This window comes from Athalia rosae, chromosome 3 (assembly GCF_917208135.1).
Source record: "Athalia rosae chromosome 3, iyAthRosa1.1, whole genome shotgun sequence".
NCBI lineage: Eukaryota > Metazoa > Arthropoda > Insecta > Hymenoptera > Athaliidae > Athalia > Athalia rosae.
The window spans coordinates 24,988,499-25,015,043 of record NC_064028.1 but is presented as its reverse complement, the minus strand read 5'-3'; the positions used below and the strand labels follow the sequence as shown (position 1 = coordinate 25,015,043).

Here is a 26,545-nt window from a genome sequence, read left to right as displayed (position 1 = left end):
AAGGCGAGGGGAGAGGCCAATTGCAGGGTGGGAATGTCGACTACTAATGGAGGTATGTACGTTTTGAAACTGGAATTAATGCCGGTCAGTGTGCAAAGCCTGTTGTATGAGCATCCGCTCAAACGGGTTAATCCATCCGTCCTGAAACTGTAGCTATGTCCATATAATGATCAACTAATTATCATTGTTACATTTATGATTAATTTTATAATAGGTAATTGGCATGAAAATCGAAAAGACACTAGTAATCAGTGTGTAATTCTCACATGCGTACCGTTTTCTAATATCATACATACGTATGCATAAACATCAGCTTTTTTTGTATGTATGGATTTCACAAATACAATAGACTTGGGATTTCCGGAACACCTTTCGATCTGCTCGGAGTTACGATTAATTCTGTCATCCACCCCCAGAAAACACGGGATTTTTTTCTAGGGTTGAATTATACAGTATAATAAGGGTAGATTTCGAGGTTTTGTGCTCAATCCCTGCTGTCAGACCTGAGCAATCCAGCAATTTGCATTGTCAGTGTTCCGGTATTGCGAGTCGAAAGCAACAAAGCCAGATTTTGGATTTGCTTCAAGGTGTAACCATCGAAGTTTTACCCTAGAGCATCTTTAATATTGAACTAGCGTCTCTGTTTATTCGAATTCCTGCTTGAATCATTTAAGGCCCATAAAAAATAATATCTGGTATCGGAATAATATTTGGTAATTTGACCGATTAATTACAGGTAATGACGAATAATCAATCTTTATAATTTCAGATTATTTATTTGCGCCTTGGTTTTAAAGGTGATTGAGTTGATTTTTGGTTTTTACATTTATCAGTGTCCGTAGACTCATTCATTGTGGGCATCGCATTACAACTGCGAGGTAAATCGGGTGTCTGACCACTGCGTCTCCTCGATCTCTGCCGCATTCCAGGTATTAAATTTGTAGCTTGGATCACCTGTCGCCTTGAATTCAAAACGTGATGAGTTCCTGTTTGCAGACTACCACCAAAGGTTAACGGATTTCGGATACTAGAAACTTGAGCTGGCCTCGGTGTAGAGGCTCTAGGAACTGGAGCATTATTTCTTCCTCTAGATTTTTTACTCGCAGAAGCACCTGGTCCCAAATCGTATTTCCGTCTCCTTCGTGCTAAAAGTTTGAGACCAAGATAAATAATTTTATTATAATGTAAATTCAATGTTCGATATATCTATGGTAAATTGCTTAGAGACTATACAATGTGTCCCAGCGTTTACATTAGAGTATGTCTGGTTGGTGCTAGGCTTACTCCGTATCGGTAAGTCAAACTATGTGTAAGGTCCCTGAATGAACGGAGCGCTATAGGAAAGGTGGCACCTGACGACAGGCACCCAAACATAGTGTAATGTAAACGCTGGGACAAATGGTATTTTCACAATCACCATTCTGTCTGATCGGTGATGAGATTTTCAGATGCTGTGCAGGATCCGAGTTAGAGCTAGATGTTTGACTAAATGATCTGCTTCTCTTTCGATTAGCTGCCCGATTTCTATGTGCCAAACTACGTCTTCGTCTTTGCTTAGCAACCAAATGAAGTCTTGTCTCTGAACTACTTAATTCATCTTCTGCCCAAAATTGACGGTCTGTGTCATCAGATGTAGGTGGTGTCGGTAGTGCTGGCTTTGCACAATAATTCTGATAAATTAACTATTTCTTCTATTTCTTATGAAACTCAAAAAAATCGTGAAAAACTAAAAATGCATCATACGTCTAAAACAGGCAGTTTTTAATGAAAAACTGGGACACAAAATAATAGGCACATGTTTATTTCTCCACAAACACACTTTACATGTTGAGCATTCAAACACTTTCTTATAATTTATTCACTTTTCTAGACTTACTGCTTCTCCAGATGTTCCAGGTACTCCTATTCTTTTATCACGCAGATTTAATTGCGACATCATCAAGACCGCTCGAGGCGGGATGTAAGAAGAGTTACGAATAGCCTCCTGTTGGAGATCATCTTCCTCAGAACTACATATCACTTTCTTACAATCGCCACGAGCATGATCACCCATTTTTCTACTATAATTTTACGACGTTTGCTAATGTTTTCTTTATTTTTTAATTTTATTACAGTTTTTAAGGTTTTATCAAAAAGAGACTGGTAAATTTTGACACTTCTGAATATAATCCTGTGCTTCGCCGGAATCAAGTCTATGAAAATTTTATACCATTCCTCATTTTTTTCAAGTGAACTTTGATGTTTGTGGATGAGAAAATCTCAATAGTGTGTTCAATAAATAAGAATGCAGATTTTTTATAAAATTTAACACTGTAAACATCCGCTTGTAAAAATTAATCATTCTCAGATTTTCTTCGCTTTTTAGTTGTACGTGGGCTATCAGAATCATGTGGACTAGGAGTGATGTGACTACGTTTTCGTTGTGGCTTTGTTGATGATTCGCCAAAATCACTGCTGATACTAGCAGCCGTCCTTGTTTCTCTTCTGAATGGTCCCTCACCAGTCACCTGTACAAGTATCTGTTTGGCAAAAAGAAATGTATTATTTACAAATGAAACAAATAATTTCAGTAGTTATATTTTTCAACACAACAACTGATAGACTTACTTGCATATGCTGCAAGCATTCTTCTTGCATGGAAACAGCCATTTTATAGACAAAAGTATCCTGCTTATTATACATAATAGCATTCTGGAACATAAGCATAACGTCTCTCTGGAAATGCATAGTTGATCTGATGGTTCCATTATCAATATTCTTTTTAATAGTTGACAAATCCATAGGACGAAAAATTACGGAATGATACCCTGGTGCTTGATCTTCCGTGATAGGTCTTAAAAATACAGAGGCATACTTGTGTGTAACCAGTCTATTATAGACCAGCATAACAGCTTTTTTCCAAGCACGGTAATCAGCACCTTCTCCACCGGCTTCATTTTCTGGTTCACTATCTATCGTTACAACCTGTCTTTTAGAATATGTTTTCATGGTTCGGCCACCGTTCAATTTACTGAGAGTGGATTCTTCCTCGTCAAGTTCTACATCGTCCCCTATTCCACCAGCAGCTGTCTCTTTTTTGACAGCCAATTCAGAATCTAGGGTTTCTTTGGACTCTAATTTCTCTTCATTTATGTCGTTATCTTCAGTCTTTATTTCCTCTTTCACAACATTACATTCTTCTTTGACTTCCGGTTTTACTTCTATCTTTTCTTCCTTTTTTTCTACATCAATTTTCACCACTGTTTCGACTTCTTTGGGTTCTTTCGTCAATGAATCCTCTGTTTTCATAGGTTGCCGCTCATTCGGATTTTTGCCTTCTCTGACAACCCCTGCCACATCCGGTACGGTGGAATGATTCGAATCAGATCCAGAACCTCCGCTCAAATCCTCATCATCTTTGACATCGACCTGATGTACGATGACATTGATGGAATTTTTGAAAGCCTTTTCCTTACGCTCTCCATCTATTTTTTCTAATACATCATCCTTTGAGTTCACACCAGGTTCACCAACAGCAATTGCAATGGTTTCTACCTTGACCACCAGGTCTTCTTCTTCCTCAGTTGAAGCCGTAGATTCCTCTGGACATGATTCTGAGGTATCCAATACATCTGCTATTATTTCCTCAGACGGAGCTTTTTCCTTGTTTTGTGAACCTTGGGAGCTCTCGTCCTCTTCTAGAATTAAGCTAATATCTTGTGATTTTTCCACATCTTCTATACTCGCAATGTCGTTTGTTGCCTCTGATGATTCACTAGTGGCTGCTACTTCCACAGACTTGTCAGTTGGATCTCCAGTTATTTCTGCTAAGTGTATTTCCAGCTGATCTATTTCCACCTCTTCTTTTGCTTCGGATTTTTCAGAAGCTTCTTTGTCATCGTCTGCACTGTCTAGAATCGTATCTTTCTCCTGTTCAATTAGTTCAGTTTCCTCATTCACTATATCTTCGTTTATTTCACGTAGGCTAATATCCTGTCTAGCCTGATTTTCTGGATCGTTTGTATCCTGTGCTGTACTTTCATTGCTTTCAGGTTCTTTGCATTCTGCTTTAAAGCTAGATTCGGCTTCTTGTACAAGTTCTTCCTTATTTTCAGGAAAATCTTGAGCTTCTTCAGGCAATGATTCATCAGTCGTGCTTTCGTCATCTTCTTCTTTTTCACCAATTTCCAACTTTTCATCAACCTTTGACGGCTCACAGGGAGGTACAATTATCTTTGTTTCTGTAGATTCTATGGCAACAGTACCAATAATCTCTGCAATATTGGATGTACTGGAATCGATATCTTCTATTGCCATCTCACTTTCAGGTGAATCCGACATTGATGCTGGTTCATCAACATTACGTGGCTCTGGGCGCTCTGATATACTTTCTTGCATCGGTTGATGTAGAGCTACAGTTTCTGCAACAGCAGTAGAGACAGGAGGCTCCTTTGTTCTGGGGCTAGCCGTAATTTCTTCCTTTATCAGCTCCTCGATATCCCCTATAATCTCATTGATCTCATCCTTATCAATAACATCTGCCATTATGTCTTTCCTGATGACTTCATCAATGTGATCAATTATCTGTACCATACTCTCTGTTACAGGTATATTCTGAGCTGCAGTAACAGATGGGGCTTGAACGATTTGCACATGTTGAGAGGAAGTTTGCGTTGGCACGTTAGTAGATAGAGGTGTGTGGATTTCTGGAGGTATACTAGGCTGTGAAACAACAAGAGGTGGTGTTTGCAGGTTCAGCAAAGGCCCCCGCTGTGGATTAGCTGGCAGTTCTAGTAGCATGGACAGCGTAGGGGCACCAGCTGATGGTCTTTCATTGGCTACGCTAGCTATTGCGGTTGAAACAAGTTGCTGAAGTTGAGAAGAGACGTTTTGTGTCAGACTGCGATCTACCTGAGAAGTCGGAACCTTAGGACTCGAAACTAAAAGACTAGCTATAGTGGGGGAACCAGTCTGCGAAGGAGTGGATGAACTCTGTATTTGAGTCGTTGGACTCGGAGATTTGAGCAAGCTAGTAAGTAGGGGCGACCTGCCACCTCGTTTCTTTTCATCTTCTTCATTATTTGATGGATCAATAACGTCGTAAGTCTCAGTTGAGCCCTCACCTGACTTCCGGTGCATGGAAATAGACTGAGAAATAATAGAGTCCTGTTTTTGCTGGCGTCTGGCGAGCCAGGCCGCATGAGCTCTGGCCTTTTGTTCTTGCTCTCGTTCTTCCTGTTCTATAGCCTGCCACATCTTTTGAAGTTTCTCGTCGGATAATGGGCCACATCTCAGGAGATTCACTTCGGCTTTGAGTTGCTGATATTCGTCCCGTTGAAAAGCAAGAATCTGTTTGAGCTCCGCTATTCTCTCTTGAGTCAATCTGTGAACGATTGTTTCTGCTTGTGTATCACCGCTCTCTCTTTTTTTTCTCTTTGGCGCATCTGCTGTTTCCAGTAGATGAGAATATTGTATCGCGCAAGACTTCTGAGAAAACCAGTCTGGTGGCCGTAACGCTTCTTTTTCAGCAAATGGCTTTAATGACTCAGAAACTGTCTTCCAATTCGGCACACTCTCCCCAGAATTCAATACACTTGCAGCTAGGCAGAGCTGCTCTCTTGTACTCCACGTATCGTAAGGAACGCGTTTGAGTTTCAGTCCTGTAATGATGAAGATTTGTCGATAGATTAAATGTTTTAGAATCAGAAATTCGTGAATGCAAACTGTTTCAATACTTTTAATGATAAATATTTATTCCATAATCGAAACTATTTATGATTATTTAGTTTCATTATTTTAAATCTAGTAGAATCCCGCACTTTTTCTGTAGAAATAATGATGATAATAACAGTACAAATAAGGACGTCTGCGGATAAACGTTTACATACTTCTAACCTACAAGAATGTAATCTTATGATGAGCGTATAAATTGAATGAAAATAGTTTATACGTAAACTCACTATCTTGCACGGATGCCATTTCACTTTTCGGTGTTTTTTACACTCACTGTAATGATGTAAAAACTATCTTTAATACTAAGATGTATTAAATTCAAAAACCGAGTCCGGTTAATGTAATTTTTTGACTTAACAATGCGATCTCCTTTATTATTCAATAGAGAGCGCAAATTTCTGTAAACGCATACGAGACGAACAGAGGGAATCGTGGAATTGAACCACAATGGTGCTGGAGGTTCAAGCTGTCAAAAATATATGTACTAACGATAAGATAGTTTCAGTTCGCTTTGAGAAAAGATCGAGGATTGTTTACAGTTTTGATGAGGGTGTGAATCAGTGACGATCTGGCATAGAATTCCAGAAGCAAGTCGTTGGCGTTTTTTCTAACATGTTCGCGTCTTCGTAGATGGTGATTGACTGGCATTACTGGATTATCGGATATTTTCGAGGAATAAAAGAGGACAATAATCGCTGAGTTTAACCCTAAGACACGATGAATAATCGTCGACGTACCAATAACTTCACATATGTGAGCTCATGTGTAAAATACATGATCTTCATGCTGAACTTTGTATTCTGGGTATGCATTGTTTTCATAAACAATTCGGTTATCTTTACATCTTTAACTCCAAATTCTCAACAAAACTTCTTTGAATTCATCATATCGAACACATTGTACACATAATTCAATTCCAGCGGTAAAAATTTGTTACGTTTGTGATATTCATTTACTTTGTAAAGGACGATGTTTCCTGCTCAGTTTGCTAACTCGACTTAATTTCAAAGTTGACTGTGTTACTTGGAACAGGTCTACACAGTTGAATACCAATTATCTAGCTGAAGCACCAGGCTAAAAAAATTAGTTCAAACAAGCAAAATAATATAATTAATTAGACAATGCAATTTACACTTGCAATTGGTGATGTTGCATATAGCTTATAATGATTGTTGTTTGATTTCTGTTGTAAATGAATTAAACGGAATCTGTAACTCACAATCAGATTCTGCAGAATTTACTGCCACAGGAAACCACACATTATGATAAGAAAATTTCGGAGAATTACATTACCACAAACAAGAAATACAGATCTATTGAATTACAGCAATTTTTTTTTTCTACCTAATGATTCATCTGATGATGTAATAAAAATTGAAAGAAAATGAATTGTTGTGTTTTATGTGAGGCAGCTGTTTGGTGGTCTTCTGATAGGTGTTGGCCTCTATGCATTTGTTGACAAATGGCAGGCGACTGGCTCTGTGAGAGTAGAAAATCTTTATGACGTGGTCCTAAATATTTCACTGGTTATGGTAATCGCTGGCGGAGTTGTCTTCATCGTCAGCTTTGCAGGATGTGTCGGAGCCCTTCGAGAAAACACCTGTCTCCTTAAATTCGTTAGTACATTATAATACCTTGTAATAAGAAGTATAGAAACCTATAGCTGAAATAATCGTAGTTAGTCAGTGCCAGTATAGAAGCATGTGTATTAACTGTAATAAATGAAAATTCACCTATGATTGGAATAGAAACCTTAAACAAGGGATAGTCATAAATCATATTGTTTGTCCAGCCGTTATGTATTCACAGTTTTGGTTCAATTTGCATTTACTAAAGAGTTGTGAGAGTTTTCATCTCCAAAATAATGAAAACGAATATTTCACACTTCGAATATTAGACTTATCACAATTTGTTTGCAGTTCTATGAAGTACTTCAACTCTAGACTGCTGCTCATTCTACCCTATCTATTATTCAGAAAGAATGGGTTGAACCAAAACAGCAGTAATGTGTTCAACCAATTCAATTAAACTCTGTATAAATTTCTTTTCAGTATTCTTTATGTCTGTTGGTCTTCTTCCTATTGGAAATGGGAGTTGCAATAGTCGGCTTTGTTTTTCCACACACTTTACAATCATTGTTAGAAGAATCTTTCACCGATAAAATAATTCAAACTTATCGGGAAGACCCAGATCTACAAAACTTCATAGATTTTGGTCAACAGGAGGTGAGGATTGTTGTTCGGTAACAAAAAAAAATGAATAAGTTGACTGGTTTATGACTAATTCACCATTTTTATTACTCTCACAACAGTTCAGATGCTGTGGACTCAGTCAAGAAGGTTACATGGACTGGGGCAAGAACGAGTACTTCAACTGTTCTAGTCCGAGTGTAGAGCATTGCGGAGTACCATTTTCCTGCTGTATGAACGCCACAGATATTTCTGTAAGTGAATTCAATTATCAATGTATTATCTCAATTACCAAGTGGATCAGTGAGAATGGTGATTGAATCATAAATAATGTTGCAGAGTGGCCTGGTCAACATAATGTGCGGTTACAAGGTGCAACTGTTGCCAGTTTCAGAAGCCAGTAAGAAAGTATGGACGAGTGGATGCATAGAGATAGTTCGTAGTTGGGCAGAGCGTAATTTGTATACAATAGCTGGAATAGCTTTGGGTATAGCATTAAGTCAGCTATTTGTAATTTATTTGGCTAAGACGTTAGAGGGACAGATTGAGTTGCAAAAGTCACGCTGGCAGTCCTGAGCCTGACCTCAGGCCACCTACCGCTACCAGATAACTTCTCCAACCAGCAGGCAGGTGGTCAGCTGCCAATCTAGAGGCCAGGAAGCCGAAGCCAGTGTGAATGCTAGGATGGCGTTACTCGTCGTTTTTGCCATCTCACTTTACGTCCTCTGCATTCTTTCCTTGATAAGATTAGTCCTTTACTTTAGAAGCTACTTTCAATTACATCTTAGCAAGGGCTGATCGAAAATTCATCCATTTCAATCAAATCCATACATTTATAGCTATCCATCAGAAAGCGTTCTACACAATAAAAGTTACGGCATATCGGGCAACGCGAAATCATTATGAAATCCAAATAGTACCATCATTTTTATTGTTCTTTCATAATTCTTAAAAGTCTAAAACGCTATCTTTGCTGCTAATCTGTTATTCGCTTTTCACATATGTGATCTATATCACATTAAATACTCGTCCATCATAATCAGTCTCTCAGCCTCATCACGTATCGATACTCCCTCATTACTGAACGACATTATAACTATGTGTACATTGGTAATTTATGTTGTATTATAACACACGGTTACAATTCCGTTTCAAAGCTATTCTAGAGATGAACGATACACAATTATCGCAGGGGGAAAGACCAATGGCCGTGACTAGAAGTATTTCTTTACATTTGATTCAGCAGTGCCAATGTTTGCATTCACTCCGTTTTGTCATGTGATATAAAATGTGGCATTAGTATTGTGAGTGACTCTGCTATGCAATCTGTTGATTGTAAATACCTACTAATTATGAAGTTGAACTAGATTTTTATGGATAGCTATAGCACCGACTGAGTATAAGCTCTCACACCCGCAGCTTGGAGTTCTCTTTTGTTTTCATTTGTTTGTTGGTTTTTCTTTCACTTTTTTGATTAAACAGCACTCTGTTAATCCAAAAATACATTTGGAGACAGTTTTAAGTTTTTACTTTGTTGAGTTGATCGAATTATACGAAACATGTGTACACGATTACAAAACATCCAACGATGTGAGTTCTTTGTTTTATAGGCTTGGTGATTGGGTAGTTTACAAATGCGACGTCTAAAAAACATCAAAAACTCTTTGTTTCATTGTGTAGGAGGAAGGTCCAACTGGTGGACAATAGAAAACAAAAAAAAAAAATACTATAACGCCGAATTTGTGACTCACATCTTATGGAAAGATGTTCGATTACATCATACCCTATGACTCCATATACCGGACTACCTGGTATAATGTAAAATTCAATCAACGTGAAATTCATCGTCTGCTTAAAGCACACAATGTGAGAATGAGTGCTATATTGTCTTGGAAATGTAAGCGTGGAAATTTCATTTATTTAAAATTCTCAATATGCAATATAGTTTTCATTCAAGATTGATCAATAAGTCGAAGTAGTTTGTCATTTAACTAATACTGTTGAAAATAAAAAGTACGGTATTCTTGCTCCATAATATAAGATGTGGAAAATGTAGAAGTAGCCAAGCTACAAACATCACCCTTACACAATGATATTTATTTTGATGTTGATGCACCAATAACAATATTGGAGTGAGTTTTATCAACTTTCCGAAGATCTACTATACCTATGTATAATGTATAAGTTTAAAATCTATAGCTGTGACATGCAGTTTTCACCATGCACAAATAATATTGGCTGCCGATATTCTAGATGGCGTAAGGAATTTTGTAATACGGATATTCAATAACTACGTTTTAAGTATGTATCATTATACTCAAATCGGCATAAAAAAAAGTCTAGTGCCAAAAACAGATTCATTAGCCACGTGAACGAGAAAAAAAAGTTAAATAAAATTTCGACCGTTTGGAGGTTTTAAGTTCTTAGTAAGATCTGACAATAAGCGTAAGAGAAATTTCATTTTGTATACTTGCTATTTGTATTCGACATTTTTTATAAACATTAAAAATGAATCTATCAATGAATGGACACATGTAGTTATTTATCTAGGTGTAAGTCCACACTAGTGTCATACCTCTTTGTCACCCTGGTAAATAAATAACGTTACCTAACTGGATTGTTTATACCCCATTACTCTGATTGAACTGTTCAGGCGTACGTACTAAAGATGATCTACTTATACATATTCTAGCATATCACGGTATTGCAAAGTAAAATAGCCATGTCAATTCTGCTCAATGGATTTCAGAAAAGCAAACATACATAGGTTTACACCGGCATACATTATACACTGCACTTACCCGCTAGAGTTACACATATACCTATAATATTATTATGCTGACTGAACTCTCTTATCTATTGGAGATGTATTTTTATTCATATCAGCAGCTAGCCAATACCCACCTACTTCTACGATGTACCTATACTATTATCTATCGGTAGGGCTGTGTTTGTCCATAGGTCTTCCCATCTGTCCTATCAGTAGTGGGTTGTCCATGTAAGGCTTAGCTTGAAGTTCATCAGTTTCACCCTAAAATCTATTTCAAACTTATATGGTACGAATAATCATTTTTCGAAAAATAACAGTTGTGCGAAATTCAATGACTTAAAACAGAGAATGTAATGCACTGAGCTTACAATTATCTTTCATTGACCCATATGGCAACCTGCTTATGAAGATTCGTTTTTACACATGAGCTACAACTCCAAGAGTTTTAAATAATTTCAAAGAATTCGAAAGCTTTGTTAAGTCGTTATCTGCAATTAGTTTATTTAAATCATGGAGTTCAAATACCAAGAGATAATAGAGTAGCCCATACACTGCTTGCAACCAGTTGACACAGCTTCTTAAGCATTATGTAATTTTCATTAGCAGAGGTAGCATCAAACAGTTGATTAACTCTTGATGGGTGAAATAAAAGTTTTCTTGCATCACAGCTATGAATGGTTTAGTCTCTGGAGTATAAGAAAGACAGAAAGTGTTGAAAGTGAAAATTATTAAATAAAATGATAGCTGGACAAGAGAATTAAGAATGATAATGTTACCACGTTTTTAGCTTACTATAAATTTTCATTGATTACCTTAACTAATTTGGAGCAAATCATGCACCTTGGGTTCAACTTATTAATAGCCCTATCTCTGAGTATCTGGACATTGGCCCTAATTCAGCAAGAATCTGATTTTTCCAGTGAGTAGATCCATCAGTTTTTCACCAAATTTTCCAATGGGAACAACTACATTACATCCTTGTTACAGTTTTGTCATTGCTAACATATTGGCCCGAAGCAGATGGCCAGAAAGAACTGGAAGCATTGGGTTCTGAAAGTCGAAAGGACACCAACACCAATACTATCCACAATGCAAGAGGTGGGATCATCCAGGCATGGACTGGCAAGAGATTCCAAATGAAATGTCATTCAATTAATCACCATTCCATTCATCGTCAACATCAATGGCATTTTTTGGTAAATTCATAAGCAGCTAGTACCAATATGTTACACTACTATAAGATGAAACTGAAGATGTTTGTTTTAATGATCTATACAGCCATGCGGTCCAGGCTATAACCGTCAGTCTTGTAAAATTCTGAGAAGCAGTCTCACAACCGATACAGAATGGCAAGTAGTGCAAAGTCAGAGTCTGTTAGATGAATTGGTTTTAGAGTCACCGATGGAAAAAGACAATGGTCTGTACAAGTGTAGCACGATTAGACACGATGGTACCCTTAAAGTACTAAGAATGTTTCAACTGGAAGTGAATGGTAAGAAAAAAGTTTGCCCCAAATTTGCAAATGAGGAAAATGTAAATATTCAAAATGCTTGTTGAAAATATGTTTTAAAGATGGAACGGTTCACGTGCCAAAAATAGTAGAGGGTCCATGGAACGTTAGTGTAGTTTACTATGGCAGGCAACAGAAAATATCTCTTCAGTGCAGGGTAACTTCCAGCGTACAACCAAAGATTGTCTGGTTTCGAAGACTCGACATTATTCCTACTACCGGACGAGAAGATTTGATCATTTACAAAAACGCTGGATGGAAGATGTTACCCAGCAACCAGATATATCTCGATGATCAATTATATTTATCAAAGCTCAGTTTTGATCAGCTTAATCTAGATGATTCTGGTTACTACGCATGTCTTGCAATAAACTACAAGGGATGGACGATGCAGGAAGCTCACTTAAAAGTGTACCTTCCCTTAAATTCGACTCCTCTCATCGCTATAGGACGAAATGACCAGTGGATAGGATTGAAATTCTTTAGTCTATTTCTAATTCCAGCATGTCTTGCTTTAGTACCCGCATCTGCTTGGTTGTGTTACTTGTATCACAAGCCTCGGAACAAACAGAACGTACCATTTGTTAGCTGATATTCTCAATCAGGCTCGAAACTTTCTATCTACATTGTTCTAAACAATTGTTACAACTTGCTTAGTTCCAACTGCACTGTGATGCTTCAATTGAGTCTGTTATTTTGATGTAAATTTTGCAATCAACAATAAAGACCTTATACAAATAATCTATACATATGTGTGTTATATCAAAGTTTCTGATAGTCTGTTTGTTCTTACACGAACTCATCAATCATTAGACTCAGATATAAGCCATCAATCATAACACCAATATCAATTTTTAGGAGTTCACAATTGAAAAACTCATTAGAATTTTAAAAATGAGAGTGCTTCGAAAGCATCTTTATTAACTAAAATCTTCTGACATAACATGCTATTCGATTAATTATCCATAATTCATTATTATTCACTAGGTATTAGTATAATACATATACATTCAGATTTTCAATATTATCATTGTGGGCAGGTTATTTATCCTAACATTTATGCTTACGACTTGTTTTCTTTTCATATAAAATCCTATATGATAATATGTATGTATAATATATAATTATATAATATAGTTTACGTACAACTATCTAATCGACATAAATGACATGATGGGACATAAAATTAGGTCACAATATTTGTTGTTTATGGGTATTTTTTTTGTTTTTTGCTTTTTTAGTTCGATTTATTCATTTATTTAATTATGTATTTTAGTTTAGCTCGAAAAATTACTATCTGGTATCAAAGAATACTCTATAATTGTAACAGTTGTATATAGAGTTCACTACCTCGCCTTAAATTATAACAAGGTCACCACGTTTACGTTGTTATTCTTTTTTTCTTTTCATTTTAATTATTCTATACAATTATGTTTTTATCTTAATTTTATTATTGTTATTATTAGATATTTGTTTTTTTCATTCTTTCCATATTTTCCATTTTTTATCTTCACCAATGATCACATTTTTATTCATTTGTTCATTCTCATTGCCTAATTGAAGTCCAGACAGCTTCTTATTTCCCTTGTGAATCGGATTGTTGATTGTTCGTTTTGTATTTAATATATTTCACTCGTTTTTTTCATATTAATGAATTGAGAATAATTGCATTTTGATCTAGATTTAATTGTTTTGTTTGTTTTTATTTTACAATTATTACGTATCATACATGATTTTTCAATTAAAAAAAAATCAGAAGAATATCATCTGAATTTGGCTGCATCATTCGTTCTTCTATTATTTAGTAAATACTATAAAAGATATCAAATGAACACCAGCGTTTCAATCATGATGATAACACAATTAATAAAATTTAACAAGGGTAGGTCAGGAAAATGAAACAAAAAAAAATGTTAACTGGAAGACGTCTTCTGATCGCATTCAAAATACAGTCACAAGATCTTTGACAATAAACTATATATATGAAGTCTAAGGTATTCTATTGATCCAAACGAAGGGGGAAAAAGTTTATCAATAATGAAATAAAAGATATTTTTATATCATCTTGATGAAACTTTCTTTCACTTCACTATTGATAGCGGTATTCGATATTATTTTTAATTATTTTTTTTCCTTCCCAATGGCCCTAACTGAACATACCTATGTACTATAAGTGTTTATAATATGTGCCGAGTTTCTTATACCCAAGAGTCACTCATAATGATTTGTTTGACGACAATTTCTTTCTAAAAATCACAGAATAAATTTGCATTTTTATCTCAATTGGAGTAATCCCATTCGCTAATTATTTATTCGTCATTTGTTCATCATGACGAGAAAAAGAGAAAAAAGAAATTCAAACGGTCAAAATTAATCGTTCACCTTTCACAACGAAATAAATCAAACAAAGAGATCATTCGGATCCAGTATTGATGAAGAAAGAATTAGACCAGTTATACAACTTTCAAATAGTAATGAAATTCGACTAATAATAATATAATAATGATACTATTAATCATTCTATTTATGTACATTTTTTTATTATTCAAGAGCGAACATCAACTTGACCGGACAACAAAGTGAAGAAAAAGTAAATTTCGCCCATCCTTTATAAAAGCCCTGACCTACCATTAATATGTGAAAATTTGAAAAATTTTTCGCCTTTGTGTGCTAATGTGAATATAGAAGAATAATGAGAGAAAGAAACGAAGAATAGAACAAAATAAAGTAAAGTAACATAATGAAAATAAGTATCTAGTCTAAACCAAAATACTGCAGCAGGCATTATGACCACGTATTATAATATAAAGTAAATTAATTGCAATAACGTCTAACTATCAATATATTATCGATAGAACAAACTGATAATTATAATAACAATATTTACCTATGTGTGTTCGTACATAATACATTAAAATATACACAGGCAATATAAGAAAGTATTATAACAGTGTTGTTGAAAGAAAAAAATTGTTACCAATCACTGGTAAATGTAAAGATATCTCATGCCCCCTATTCTGCGAATGAAGTAGAGGAACACAATTTTTGTCATTGATTAGACGTGAAGAGAAAAAGTTCTTGACGCCAACTCTGAATGGATCATGATTGAAATTTGTGTTCAACAATATAACTAATACACCAATGATGTTTTCGTTTTTCTAGACCGACGAATGAATTTATGATTCGCCTGTACTAGAATAAAAAGAAGATGATGATAAATCACAAATTTGCTGTATCGTTTACCTGTTCGTTTACTCATTTGATAATTTGCACACTGATTCTTATGTAGTAAGTAATACAAAAAGTACCTGACACAGTTATTATCATCATAGAGAGTTGATGAAAATTTACCGTCAATGATTGTGTTATGATTCAAACAATTAGGTTGAATTGCTGATGAGTCAAGTCATTTAGTCATAGTACATTGCCATACCTATACATATAACAAGTTTGTGGATATAAAAATTAAATATAAACTACCTTATCCAACTATTATTACAAACTATGTGAATATGTATACGCTAGTCGTAATCGATATTAAAAAACCTGGATCTTCTTGTTTGTTTTTTGTTTGTTTGTTTAATTTTCTTTAATTACATGTCATTCTGCGATGATATTACGAACCCAACATTAGTGATACAGTGGTTAAAAAAAAAAAAATTTCTCCTTTTTACATCATAATATTCACTTTTTAAAATGGGTATTCATTAGAATCCTTTGGATATTGAATCAAAATGGTCAACTATTAGATGCTGTTGTTTTAATTTTTTTTCTTCAGTTCAATCATGCTTGTGGGGCAAAAGAAACCCGTTCATTCAAATTTGCGTTAGGGCTGTGGAAAACAAATGCCTATGTTAGCCAAATATTTGCATTTGATTCCGTATACTAAGTGAGGGCTATCTAATATTTCTTCTCTCAAAACTTCGAAGATTGGACTCGCCAATGTATTCTTCGTCACATAAAATTATTGAATATCCCAAATCAAATTCGAGCTCTCAATTATGTGGAAATATCTCGATACTCATTACTTTTTTGTTTCTCATGAAGTGTTTGCAATTTTTGTTTTAAAAGTAACAGTACCTATATTTACAAATAGGGTACACAACATTGCTCTCCGTAAAGATGTGCGAGGAATGGATTTTTTTTCGTTTCTTCTTCTGATCGAAGTAGTATGCAACACTTCAATCTCGCAATAGAAGTGAACAACCCCTCCGAACCGATTACTCCGGTTTTGAAGAATTTGCGACACAAAATTCTTCTGTCGCAAATCCTTTAAACAAAATTAAAAATTTTACCAAGTTGTTAGTACATTTCTCAATTTTGTTATTGGACATCGATGATCACGAAAAAAAAAGGAATAAAAAAAATGAATCATGTCTCCTCGCACGCCTCTGTACTCTCATCGATTCTCACTTATTCAAATATTTGCATTCAAACAACAGTCTTCTCTACCTCGTATGGTTTACATTGATATAGGTATAGGACGAAGAGTTTCTATAATAGTACTAACTAAAGAAATTGCAGCACGACGAATATAACCGGTAAAAATGCGACCTTTCTACACATGATTTGCACAACAGGGTCAATCCAAATTGTTCAAATGTTACCGATCGTAACTAGTAGTAACAGTAGTAGTATTAATAGTAGTAGCTTCGGTGCGAACCTTACATTATTCTAGGTTATTAATATTATTTGTAATAGTTAACATTACTTTTTATTTTTTTGTCGTTTTTCGTATTTTTTTTCCTTTCTCTTATACAATCATCATCAAATACATCAGTTGGAAGCCCCGTGGATGACATTTGACGTATTCAATGAAATTTATTACATAGAAATTTAGGCAGATGATGATCAAGTGCAATGAAATTTAATTCATCTACTTAACGAATTTAGCATGATGTGACTTTAATCATAATAATAATAATAGTTATAATAATAATGGTAATAATAATAATAAAGCAACAATTGCCCAGTAGGAAGGAAACTAGTGTCTGTACTGTTGAAAAATCATTCCTCTATTCCAAGATTCACCAATAAAAAGGCATGTTCACCTCTTATTAATCGGTAAATGTTCGATTTACCATGAAGTGGTAGGCTTTGCGCTGGTCAGGTATTTATAGTCGGATGTTCATATTCCAAACAATTTCAATAACAGGATTTTATGACGATGAGTAAAACTCTCGAATAATTTGGAAACAGGAAACCAGTGTTCAAACTTGACTATTAATACCGAACTTACATTTTATTATTCATCGGAGTAAACGACGGATAGAAATTTAGAATGGTTCAATATCCAGCAGCTGACAAACGAACTTGGGTACAAAATTATCATCAAAAATTGTTTCAATACCGCTGCTAATTACTATCGATCGGTTATTTGTCTTCGTTTTTGGAAAAAAAAGTTATCATTATGTCGCATAAAGATTGGCAGTTCGTTGAGTGATATCTACCACATCTAGTATTTGTCATCTGTTTTCATTTTGTTTCGCTTTGTTTGTTCCATCACTGGGAAATGATAATAGGTCGAGAATATTTACTCTATAATTCGAAATTATTATTCGAATCATTTCGGCTCTGGGAAGGCCACCTGGCATTTGTAAACCTCGTCTAACATTACCGCCTGACCTTGACTCTGACCTTGACCTTGCCCCTGACTAACTGTCACAGGTGTTGCAGAATTAACAACAACCACTTGCTGGGCTGGAGGTCCTTGTTGTTGAGCTTGTTGCTGTTGTTGCTGTTGCTGCTGTTGTTGTTGCTGCTGCTGCTGTTGTTGTTGCTGCTGCTGCTGCTGTTGTTGCTGCTGTTGTTGCTGATTACTAGTGTTTGCCTGTTGGGCACTGTTAGCATTGTTGCTGTTCTGATTTCGCGCAGTTTGACCGTACTTTTCATGAATCGCGCGATGTCGCTTTAATGCAAAACGGTCTGAGAACCCAATCTCGCAAATGTCGCATCTGTTAAAAAAAAAGTAGACAATCGAAAATTAATACATTTTTTGCAATTCTTTGGTGACGAATGTTAAAAAGATCGATCATTTTACTAACCTGTGTGGCTTTTCACCTGTATGAACTTTAGCATGATTTTTTAGATGCGTAGCCTGATTGAATGCGGAACCACAAATATTACATCGATAAGGTTTTTCTCCAGTGTGAATCCTCCTGTGATTCCACAGGGTAGAATGCCTTGCGAATGTTTTTTCACAAACTTCACACTGATAAGGTCGTTCGCCTGAATGAATTCGTTCGTGATTTTTTAAATGCGGACTCTGTGAAAATTGCATTCCACAAACAGTACACTTAAATGGTTTTTCTCCAGTATGAACACGTCCGTGATTTTTCAAATACGCAGCTGAAGCAGATCAAATAAATATTAGTCAAATAAAATATCATATCATTCCGAGCTGATTGTTGTTTGTTTTCGAGCTTACCTTTTGCAAATGCCAAACCACATACTTCACATTTGAATGGTTTGTCGCCAGAATGAAGTCGCTTATGAGACCAGAGAGATGAGTAACGAGAAAACGTCCCGTCGCAAACATTACAATGAAAAGGTTTTTCGGGCTGGTTCTGACTGTTTTGTTTTCCACCTGAAATACAAAGGCAAGAATGGCATCAACATTCCGCAAGGGCCAGTTCTACAAATGGTGCGCTTGAAGCTGACTTGTGTGATGTCAAAAACGACACTTGTGATTATTATTTTTGTTGTGATGATAAAACTAGTTCACCAAATGATTATCTCTTGTTTTATTGTTCCCTATAAGGCAGTATGAAATCTACTTCTCTCTTTTTGAAGACTACAATACGCACATTTTTAAGAGGTTTCTCATCAAGATATTTAGAATAAGATTTATCGAGAGAATTCATTTTCAATGTCAGCCTAAAATACTAATGAAAGCTTTTTTTTTAGATGGTATTTTTAGTACCGGTTCTGGAATACTTGTGTCATTGTGTAACTGAATATAATAATCTGCGCATTATATTTATATTATCTATTTTCACCATTCGAATTTTAGCATTTGGATTTGATCTGACAAAATTCAAGAACCCACAGAAATAAATGATATTCAACAAAACTGTTATCAAGAAACCTCTTAACTGAATGATTGTCCTGAATTGATATCATGAGAAAATTGGTGAAATTAGTATTTATTTTATATATCGCTGAATTTTAAACAATGGAAATGATCACGCTGCACGCATCAAACAAGTTTTATAAAACTGTCCCTTAGGGGAGATTTTGTTCTTTTCAAAAACATCCTTAATTTTAGATGCTGGCAGTTCTACCCCAAAAAACACAAATGAACGGTAAGACATAGCTTAAGACAAAGTCAACAACATTTTTTGGCTGTTAACATTCACTTCAAAATAGAAATATCAACTAACTACTTACAGAGCATGCAGAATATTGAAAATCAAAAAAGAATAATTACAATATCAACAATTACAAAAAATTCTATTCCTAGTTTTTTTTTTTTGCAACGTTATCAAACCTAGTGGTCTTTTCATGAATAAAAAGATAAGATAATATAAATGACGAACTCTTTGGTTTGCCATTTCGATGAACTCAATAGCCAATGAAATTGAATTCTACAGAGAATTGAAAAAAGGGGATAGAGTGAAATGAAATAGAACAAAACAAACCCAAGGAGAATGCATAGATTTAGTTTTATGAAATAATTAAGAATAATGGAACTAAGGACTCGACAAGACTCTTAGAACTGTCACCACCTAAAAGTAATGGGATGTACGTTAAAATGTGATTGAAACAACTTTTCCATTTCAATCCCACTTACTTCCAATGGTGACTCGACCTGTCGCCTTGCAGCCACCACACTTGGCGAGCGAACTGATCCCGGAATTTAGTTTATCCTCGTCTTTGCCTAACATACACCACCACAATGCGCAACCATGATAACAATAATGATGATAATAAAAATGCAGTGAAAATGAAAAAAAATATACAAGAACTAGTTTTAAAATATTACCAATATATCACTGACCGCTTTCAAAATTGATGGAAACTTCTTTGCTTTTAAAATCAAGCACAAATTTGTTGACAAATCTAGATACAGTAGTGTTTCGGTAGCAATGATACCAACTCAAATAAAAATGCAATTAATGATGTCAATGGGAAATGGACGAAGATCTCACAAGGTACATAGTGGTAACAGTTATTCACCCCCGCACATAATCTACAAATGTTAAACTTACCGATAAAAATAATGCCAGTTCCATTGCACTTGTGGCATTTAGTTACACTGGTCACACCGCGCCGTTTGACAGGATGGTGGCCTGGTTTGATTGCTATAAACAGAGAGTTTGAATTATCCTTAAGCCGCAGATTTCTCTGTCCATTGGCAATGCAATATTCTCGGTTTGGACTGCTATGTGAATGACTGCAGTAAATCGAGCATTTGACTCGTTAAATGGCATGCACTTGTTTAAAATGAGACAATGTTGACGAATTACAATCGTAAATGCCACATACTTTTCTTAACTTTTGTTGGATGATGTTCGCAGGGTTCATCGCTGCCACAATCTTCGCAAATTTGAATTTTAGGCTTTTGATGCATGTTTGTTTTGTGGCTTTTCAATTCTCCAGGGAGAGCAAAGCACGCACCGCACACGTCACAAGTGTAAGGCCGATCCTGAGTGCTTGCCACTGTAACGGTTGTTGGCGCTTGGACTACTTGCTGTGGTTGTTGTTGTAGGTTGCTTGGTGTTGTATTGTGGATTCTTTTATGATGATTTAATAAACTCATATGACCAAAAACTAGTCCACAAATGTCACACTTGAAAGTTGCGTTCGTTGCCGCAGCTATACTCATTTGATTCAGCAAGGTATTATAACCCACAGGTTGCACGTCAAACCGATAACAGCCTTTATCATCAGTTGTAATAGCGCCGATTGTGCTTACTGCGTTCGTTTGAACCTTCTGAAGCATGTTGACATTGTAGTAAAATGGAAATTCCGCCGTAGCAGATGGCTGGGACTTGTCTTCCTTTTTTTCAGTTCCAGTCACGTACATCTGTTGAGACTGCTGCTGCTGAGACTGCTGACCCTGGGGAGCTTGCTGTTGTTGGATTTGTTGTGGGTCAAACATCGTGGATTGCTGAAGATTAAGAAACGGGGTTAATTTCAAGCACTCAAATTCAGGATTTTGGAGTGAGGATTCCAACTTTCTAAGTGGCTTGTGTAGCAATTATATGCGTAAACAAAAGTCTTCATTATAGACCAGTAAGACAAAATTACCTGTCGCTGATCACTATAGCTGGAGTTGCTCTGCTCTGTTTGTGTAAAACTATTGGTTTGTTCAGTCTGAGTGAACATGGAACACTTGACCGGTTGTCCAATTTGTTGATTCTGTTGATTTGGAATTTTAATCAGACTTCGTTGGTACCTGTGCTGTTGTTGTTGTAGGTGACGCTGCTCTTCAGCTGCCTCGATTTGTAGCGGATCTTCCTTTATCACGTGCTGTACAATACCATCAATATTGTTCAATTTATATCTCATTATTATCTACTTTCAAGTCCATGTTTGAAATGAGCAGGAAGTATGCCAGCAACCGGACTAATCGAAAACAAAAATGAAACTGGCCTCAGGCGGTTGGCAAGTTGCTTTCAGCCTAATTATGAGAGATGAAAGAAGATATAATATGTAAAATCTGCGACACAAATCACAATTTTTTCCAAGTTGGAAGCAATCAAATTCGCAAATAACGAAATAACATCTTATCGAATAATAATTTACATCACTAGAACATTTCATTTTTTACATTACAATAACTATGCTTTGAAAGATACATGAGTACAGAATATATAAATCCATCATCAATGCCTGAATGAGAAGTAAAATGGGACTATAACTAAAAAGTATGGAAAAAAAATTAAATAAAATAAATGGAAAGTGAGAAATGATAGCTACATTGTCCTGAAACTTTTTTTAAGTCCCCCATCTTCATTCTAATGCAAAATAAAAGAACAAAAGTAGCTTTTCTCGTGTTCAAGTTTCTAGTTGCGGTAGCATAGTCTGTTCAACTAGCTCTTTCAATTAATAAAAGCTAATGGCCCCGCAATTTTTGTTGCCCGAACATGATTGTCAAAGTTTAAATTTCGCAGTAGAAATGCTAAGTATATTATCGCACGACATCACCAGGAGGCAGATGATAACTGAACCTAAATCGACCAGTTACATACCTGCTGTATCTGATCGGGCCGTGATGAGCTTAACCACACGACGTTGCTACCATTTGATTCCAGGGCCATTGAGGTGCCGCTTTCAACCCTATGCATTAGTCAAGAACAACTAAATCGTAAACTATCATCGGTAGTAGGTATGATTTCATAGATTTAGATCACATTGAAATTGCAAACGGTAATGCGTGAATAAAGCTGTTTAGTTTAATGTCAAAGTATTCTATAATCTACAAATTCAATACGATTGAATCATCAAGCTATCATGACTTCGCTAATTAGTATTTAGTAATAGATAAATCTATTTCTGTCAATCAATAAAATTCACAGTTATAAATATTAGTGTATTTTATACCAAGATCTACTATTAGTTTTAAATGATATTGTTTAACTGGTTTTGCAGAATAATATTATTCTTAACCTCGAGTTATGAATTTCTCTACAAGCGGTGCCCCATATATTACAACACAACGTGTGAGCTTACGAGTGGCAAATTTTCATATTCTAAAAGATGAGTGAGTAGCTGATTGTTAATGTTGATGACTTTCGAGTATAATTTTCAGTATTTCTCTTGAGATTACTTGCCTTTTTTTTGGGTTTCTTCGAACTTTGAAAAACTGACCATTACGTATTTACAAATTTGCATCTGAACGAATCTTACAAAAAAAAAAAAACAAAGTATATGTGTGTACCATATCAGTTGAACTGCGTGAACCGAGAAACGTGAACGAGAAGATGGTTAATTATTAATATGAATTTTGCATTAGATTAAAGATAGCGAGAAAATTATTGAAAAAAATTAAAATCAGACAATAAATAATAAGACGCATTGAAAAATTTATTTAAAGTTAGGATTGAAGAGATAGATGTAAAAAGGATCGGTATGAAACAAATGTTCGAAAGCCAATTGAATTTGGGATTGGTAAATTATTGGTTAAAACAAACGTAAAGCATTATACATACGTGTGTTATACACAATACGGCTACTTCTCCGATATGGTTGATGATATTTGCGTCCCCGTAGTCTTCGATATACGCGCCATTACCGTAGTCGTTGATGAGTTTTGATTAAACAAAATTTGACAATAAAACTAAAATGCACCTGCTGGTTTGGGGCCACTTTAACAAAAGGCTGCAGGCCAACGGCCAACGAGCATCAAGGTGGGCAGCATCCCAAATTCCCAGCCAGAGATCGACCATGAAAATCGAGGGGGATTTATTTCGGAACGCGATACGATTATTATCTCAAAGAAATAGTCTAACTGTTATGTTTACGCGGTTCACAATTTGTTACATAGACTTTCTATTTCTATCTTTCCTCATTATTTTGGGGGTTAACGGAGTAAATTTTTTTTGGAACACGTTCGAGCGGTTTTTCAAATCCTAGTTTATTTGATGATTTATGTTTTTTTTTCTCAATCGCACCGTACGGCCCAGCAGTGTTAGTAGCACTTGTCAAATAGCGTTGGGATCCGGCCGACGACGTCTCAGGATCCCAAGCGAGCGTTGGCTTCTAGTTCGACGGTGTTTTAACTGCATATAAATCGAGTATTTTTACCACAAAAGTGAACACTTGATACGCCAACGCTATCTCCGTTTATACAAACAATTGATACATATGTAATATTGATCTATTTATCCCACGTTTCCGTTCGAACGGGAACACCAAATATCATCGTCAACAAACTCACTGGTGGCCATTACGTTCGACAAGGATAACAATGGGCGACCGGGCACGCGATTCTCGAGTCCCTCGAATGTCCCAGCTACGGTCCCAGCTTTTAGCTTTAGTGGCCCCTTCACCAAAAAGATTCAGCGCTGCTATCCGTGAACTCAGTGCCGTGAACGCAGCTTTTTTTCAAGGTCAATTACGCCGCCAGGCGTCGCGCCACTTCGGCGCCACCTAACACAAATTCCATCTTACATCCCTACGATCGCTGCTACAATAGCGTTAAGAATCATAGATCTGCTTAGGTCCATGGTACAAATCGAATAAAAAAAAAACGCGCTAGATTCAAATGCAGAGCTGCTTCGCGATCTACTTGTAGCCGAGCGTTGTCAGTCAACGGCCGATGAATTTCACTCAACGATGAACTTCATTCATGAACTTTCATTCAAAGTTTCAAGTAAAACTATTTAATGAGATTTTTTGTTTTTGAATTTCATTCAATTATGTAATAACTGATAATATGGATGCACAATACATCGGTCATATAAGAATTAAATATATATTTCACAAATAAAAATAATCAGAATAAAATTATTAATAATAATAGTAATATTAAAAGGCATGTCTTTTTTTATAGGAATACAATTTTATAGTATGTAACATGCAACGCATCTACACAGTACTCATTTTATGTTGACGATAATAAGTAACGAAGTACTTGCTGAGGAGCAATAATAATAGAACTAGTAATGATAATAATAAATGGTATTAAAATATGTACTTAAAAAAATATAATAATCAAAAATATTCGTTAATAAAGCTTAAAAAATAATAAAACAATAGTAATAATGTAAATAAAAAATTAGCATGACTTAGACAATTAAGGAGAATATATTCAAAGGACATAATATTATGTCCGATTTTACCGATCTAAAGTCAACTTATTCAACCATTGAGTTTTCCAACGAATGAGAATGAGAATTGAGTAATTTTCAAATGTATTGGTCAAATCGGACAGGTTTTTTAGAGAGTGGGGCTTAGAAGTAAAGACTGGGCATCACACGTGACACGGTAATTTGACAGTATGATTGATAAAAAGTATTCAAAGTATGTAGAGTTTTCAAAGCAGGAATCGTATTGTCATGCACAGACTTCAGCTTTTTATAATTTAGATAATACATCTACAGTACAATTCAACAGATTTTTTGGAGTTTTTGAAGGAAATATGATGTTAAGAACGATACTTGTCAAGCTTTTTTTTCTAAAAACTTAAGATTCGATACTTCATTATTTGATAAACCAAGAGTTATCGTCATGTAATAAAGAAATGAGTTCAAAACGACAATGTAGAAGCATTAATTTTTACTAATTTACAATTCAAATTTTACTTTTCCACGACCTAGATGAACCATCTAATCGTATACGGCATCAAGGCGTTGGTTTGAAGTTAGCATATAATTGGGAATGCCTAATATTTTAAAAACATCCGTGATTATATTTGATTTTCAATTTTTAAATAACAAATATAATAATAATGTGTATTTATGAATCTAATATCTTAATATAACCATAATAATTATATTTATAATTTACAATTTATTCCTCAAATCTTGAATGCATTCGTAGTTTAGCACAAAAATCATTCATTCCAGATATAAGTACAGTGATTTAACAGCCCACCATGATTTTTCTTTCAGAATTTTTTTGACGATGCTCCTATTTTTTATTCAACTGAAACTGAATGAACGACTACAATGTGAGGAGCTTGACGGCTAAGAGTTTCATAGATCCGATGCAATGCTGAGTCAAAATTTCGAGTCGATAAATGATGTTGTCAAATTAAAGACAAGTGCCAAGATACTTGGGCTGTTTCAGCCGTCAGCGATATCTGATACATATATTATATATGATCAAAGATCACCGTTTGACACGGCGATGGGAGTTGGCGTGTTGGACGTTATTGGCATGGCAGGGGATCCGGCGTTTGACGAAGCCCATTTATTTTTGTGGGGATTTATTCCAAAACCCTCGTCATAATTTCCCCTTGTGATAAAGAGTTGCTTGAAATGTGGTATACAGTAAAGTTTTCCATTGTTCAATGTGAACGTATCCATCCTGTTGAGAATTTCAGAATTAAATATTATCCCTGATCTTATTGATACAATTAATAATTAATCACCCTGCAATCTTATAAGATAGATTACCTAAGGATACAATTGCATTGTAGACACCGGAAGCACTGCTTGTGAAAGATCTTGTTGTTAGTCTCAACTTTTTCTAACGGGTAGACCTTTTTTTGACAACTTTCACATACTTCAGCGGATGTTGTCTGGAGCTCCTAGAGTTGGAAGACAAAGAAAAACAAGCAATAAAATATTGACATCTCAGTCAACGTCAGTTTGTATAATTGAAAACTCGATTTTCTGGTATGAAATGAATGGCTCACCTATTTTGCTTGACTCGGTATTCAATTACGTTAGTGCAGTACATTTATGAAGCGTA

At 35.5% G+C, this 26,545-nt stretch overlaps 6 protein-coding genes across 27 annotated transcripts in view; 2 read left to right on the top strand and 4 right to left on the bottom strand.

The window, feature by feature from the left end:
* Positions 1-735: 735 nt before the first annotated feature.
* On the bottom strand, positions 736-2,061 carry LOC105686778. Its single transcript, XM_012401909.3, has 3 exons — positions 1,877-2,061; positions 1,418-1,655; positions 736-1,145 (listed from the first exon to the last, which is right to left on the bottom strand). Exons 1-3 carry the CDS (start codon positions 2,051-2,053, stop codon positions 775-777), a joined length of 786 nt encoding a protein of 261 aa, XP_012257332.2. The 5' UTR covers positions 2,054-2,061; the 3' UTR covers positions 736-774.
* Positions 2,062-2,279: 218 nt separating this feature from the next.
* On the bottom strand, positions 2,280-6,096 carry LOC105686884 (bromodomain-containing protein 8). The gene is made up of 3 exons (XM_012402108.4): positions 5,940-6,096; positions 2,608-5,639; positions 2,280-2,519 (listed from the first exon to the last, which is right to left on the bottom strand). The coding sequence occupies exons 1-3, from the start codon at positions 5,956-5,958 to the stop codon at positions 2,334-2,336; spliced, it is 3,237 nt and encodes a 1,078-aa protein (XP_012257531.2). The 5' UTR covers positions 5,959-6,096; the 3' UTR covers positions 2,280-2,333.
* A 44-nt stretch (positions 6,097-6,140) lies between these two features.
* LOC105686885 (tetraspanin-33-like) lies at positions 6,141-10,426 on the top strand. Its single transcript, XM_020852795.3, has 6 exons — positions 6,141-6,262; positions 6,343-6,516; positions 7,125-7,328; positions 7,764-7,937; positions 8,024-8,155; positions 8,241-10,426. Exons 2-6 carry the CDS (start codon positions 6,430-6,432, stop codon positions 8,475-8,477), a joined length of 834 nt encoding a protein of 277 aa, XP_020708454.1. The 5' UTR covers positions 6,141-6,262; positions 6,343-6,429; the 3' UTR covers positions 8,478-10,426.
* A 339-nt stretch (positions 10,427-10,765) lies between these two features.
* Positions 10,766-12,926, top strand: LOC105686814 (fibroblast growth factor receptor-like 1). Of its 3 annotated transcripts, none has more exons than XM_012401952.2 (5): positions 10,773-10,957; positions 11,459-11,590; positions 11,659-11,867; positions 11,950-12,163; positions 12,244-12,926. In XM_012401952.2, the coding sequence occupies exons 2-5, from the start codon at positions 11,506-11,508 to the stop codon at positions 12,771-12,773; spliced, it is 1,038 nt and encodes a 345-aa protein (XP_012257375.2). In that variant the 5' UTR covers positions 10,773-10,957; positions 11,459-11,505; the 3' UTR covers positions 12,774-12,926. The 3 variants fall into 3 exon arrangements, with proteins under 3 accessions (XP_048508526.1, XP_012257375.2, XP_048508525.1); XM_048652568.1 differs by having other exon boundaries at positions 10,775-10,957; positions 11,340-11,590; XM_048652569.1 differs by having other exon boundaries at positions 10,766-11,590; positions 11,692-11,867.
* Positions 12,927-13,067: 141 nt separating this feature from the next.
* LOC105686883 (zinc finger protein ZFP2-like) lies at positions 13,068-24,180 on the bottom strand. 4 transcript variants are annotated; one of them, XM_048652566.1, is made up of 9 exons: positions 23,338-24,180; positions 22,378-22,465; positions 21,434-21,751; positions 20,669-21,293; positions 20,392-20,484; positions 19,974-20,060; positions 18,609-18,767; positions 18,226-18,529; positions 13,068-18,135 (listed from the first exon to the last, which is right to left on the bottom strand). In XM_048652566.1, exons 3-9 carry the CDS (start codon positions 21,692-21,694, stop codon positions 17,745-17,747), a joined length of 1,920 nt encoding a protein of 639 aa, XP_048508523.1. In that variant the 5' UTR covers positions 21,695-21,751; positions 22,378-22,465; positions 23,338-24,180; the 3' UTR covers positions 13,068-17,744. The 4 variants fall into 4 exon arrangements, with proteins under 4 accessions (XP_048508523.1, XP_012257528.2, XP_048508524.1 ...); XM_012402105.3 differs by having other exon boundaries at positions 21,434-21,655; positions 23,338-24,179; XM_048652567.1 differs by lacking the exon at positions 22,378-22,465 and having other exon boundaries at positions 21,434-21,655; positions 23,338-24,179.
* A 408-nt stretch (positions 24,181-24,588) lies between these two features.
* LOC105686871 (xin actin-binding repeat-containing protein 2) overlaps positions 24,589-26,545 on the bottom strand; it is a 62,426-nt gene continuing 60,469 nt past the window's right edge. For all 17 annotated transcript variants that reach the window (XM_012402072.3, XM_048652556.1, XM_012402074.3 and 14 more), the window contains 2 exons: positions 26,248-26,381; positions 24,589-26,158 (listed from right to left, as the gene is read on the bottom strand). In XM_012402072.3, coding sequence (XP_012257495.2) covers positions 25,954-26,158; positions 26,248-26,381 — 339 coding nt within the window. In that variant the 3' untranslated portion in view covers positions 24,589-25,953. The remainder of the gene's footprint in view (positions 26,159-26,247; positions 26,382-26,545) is intronic.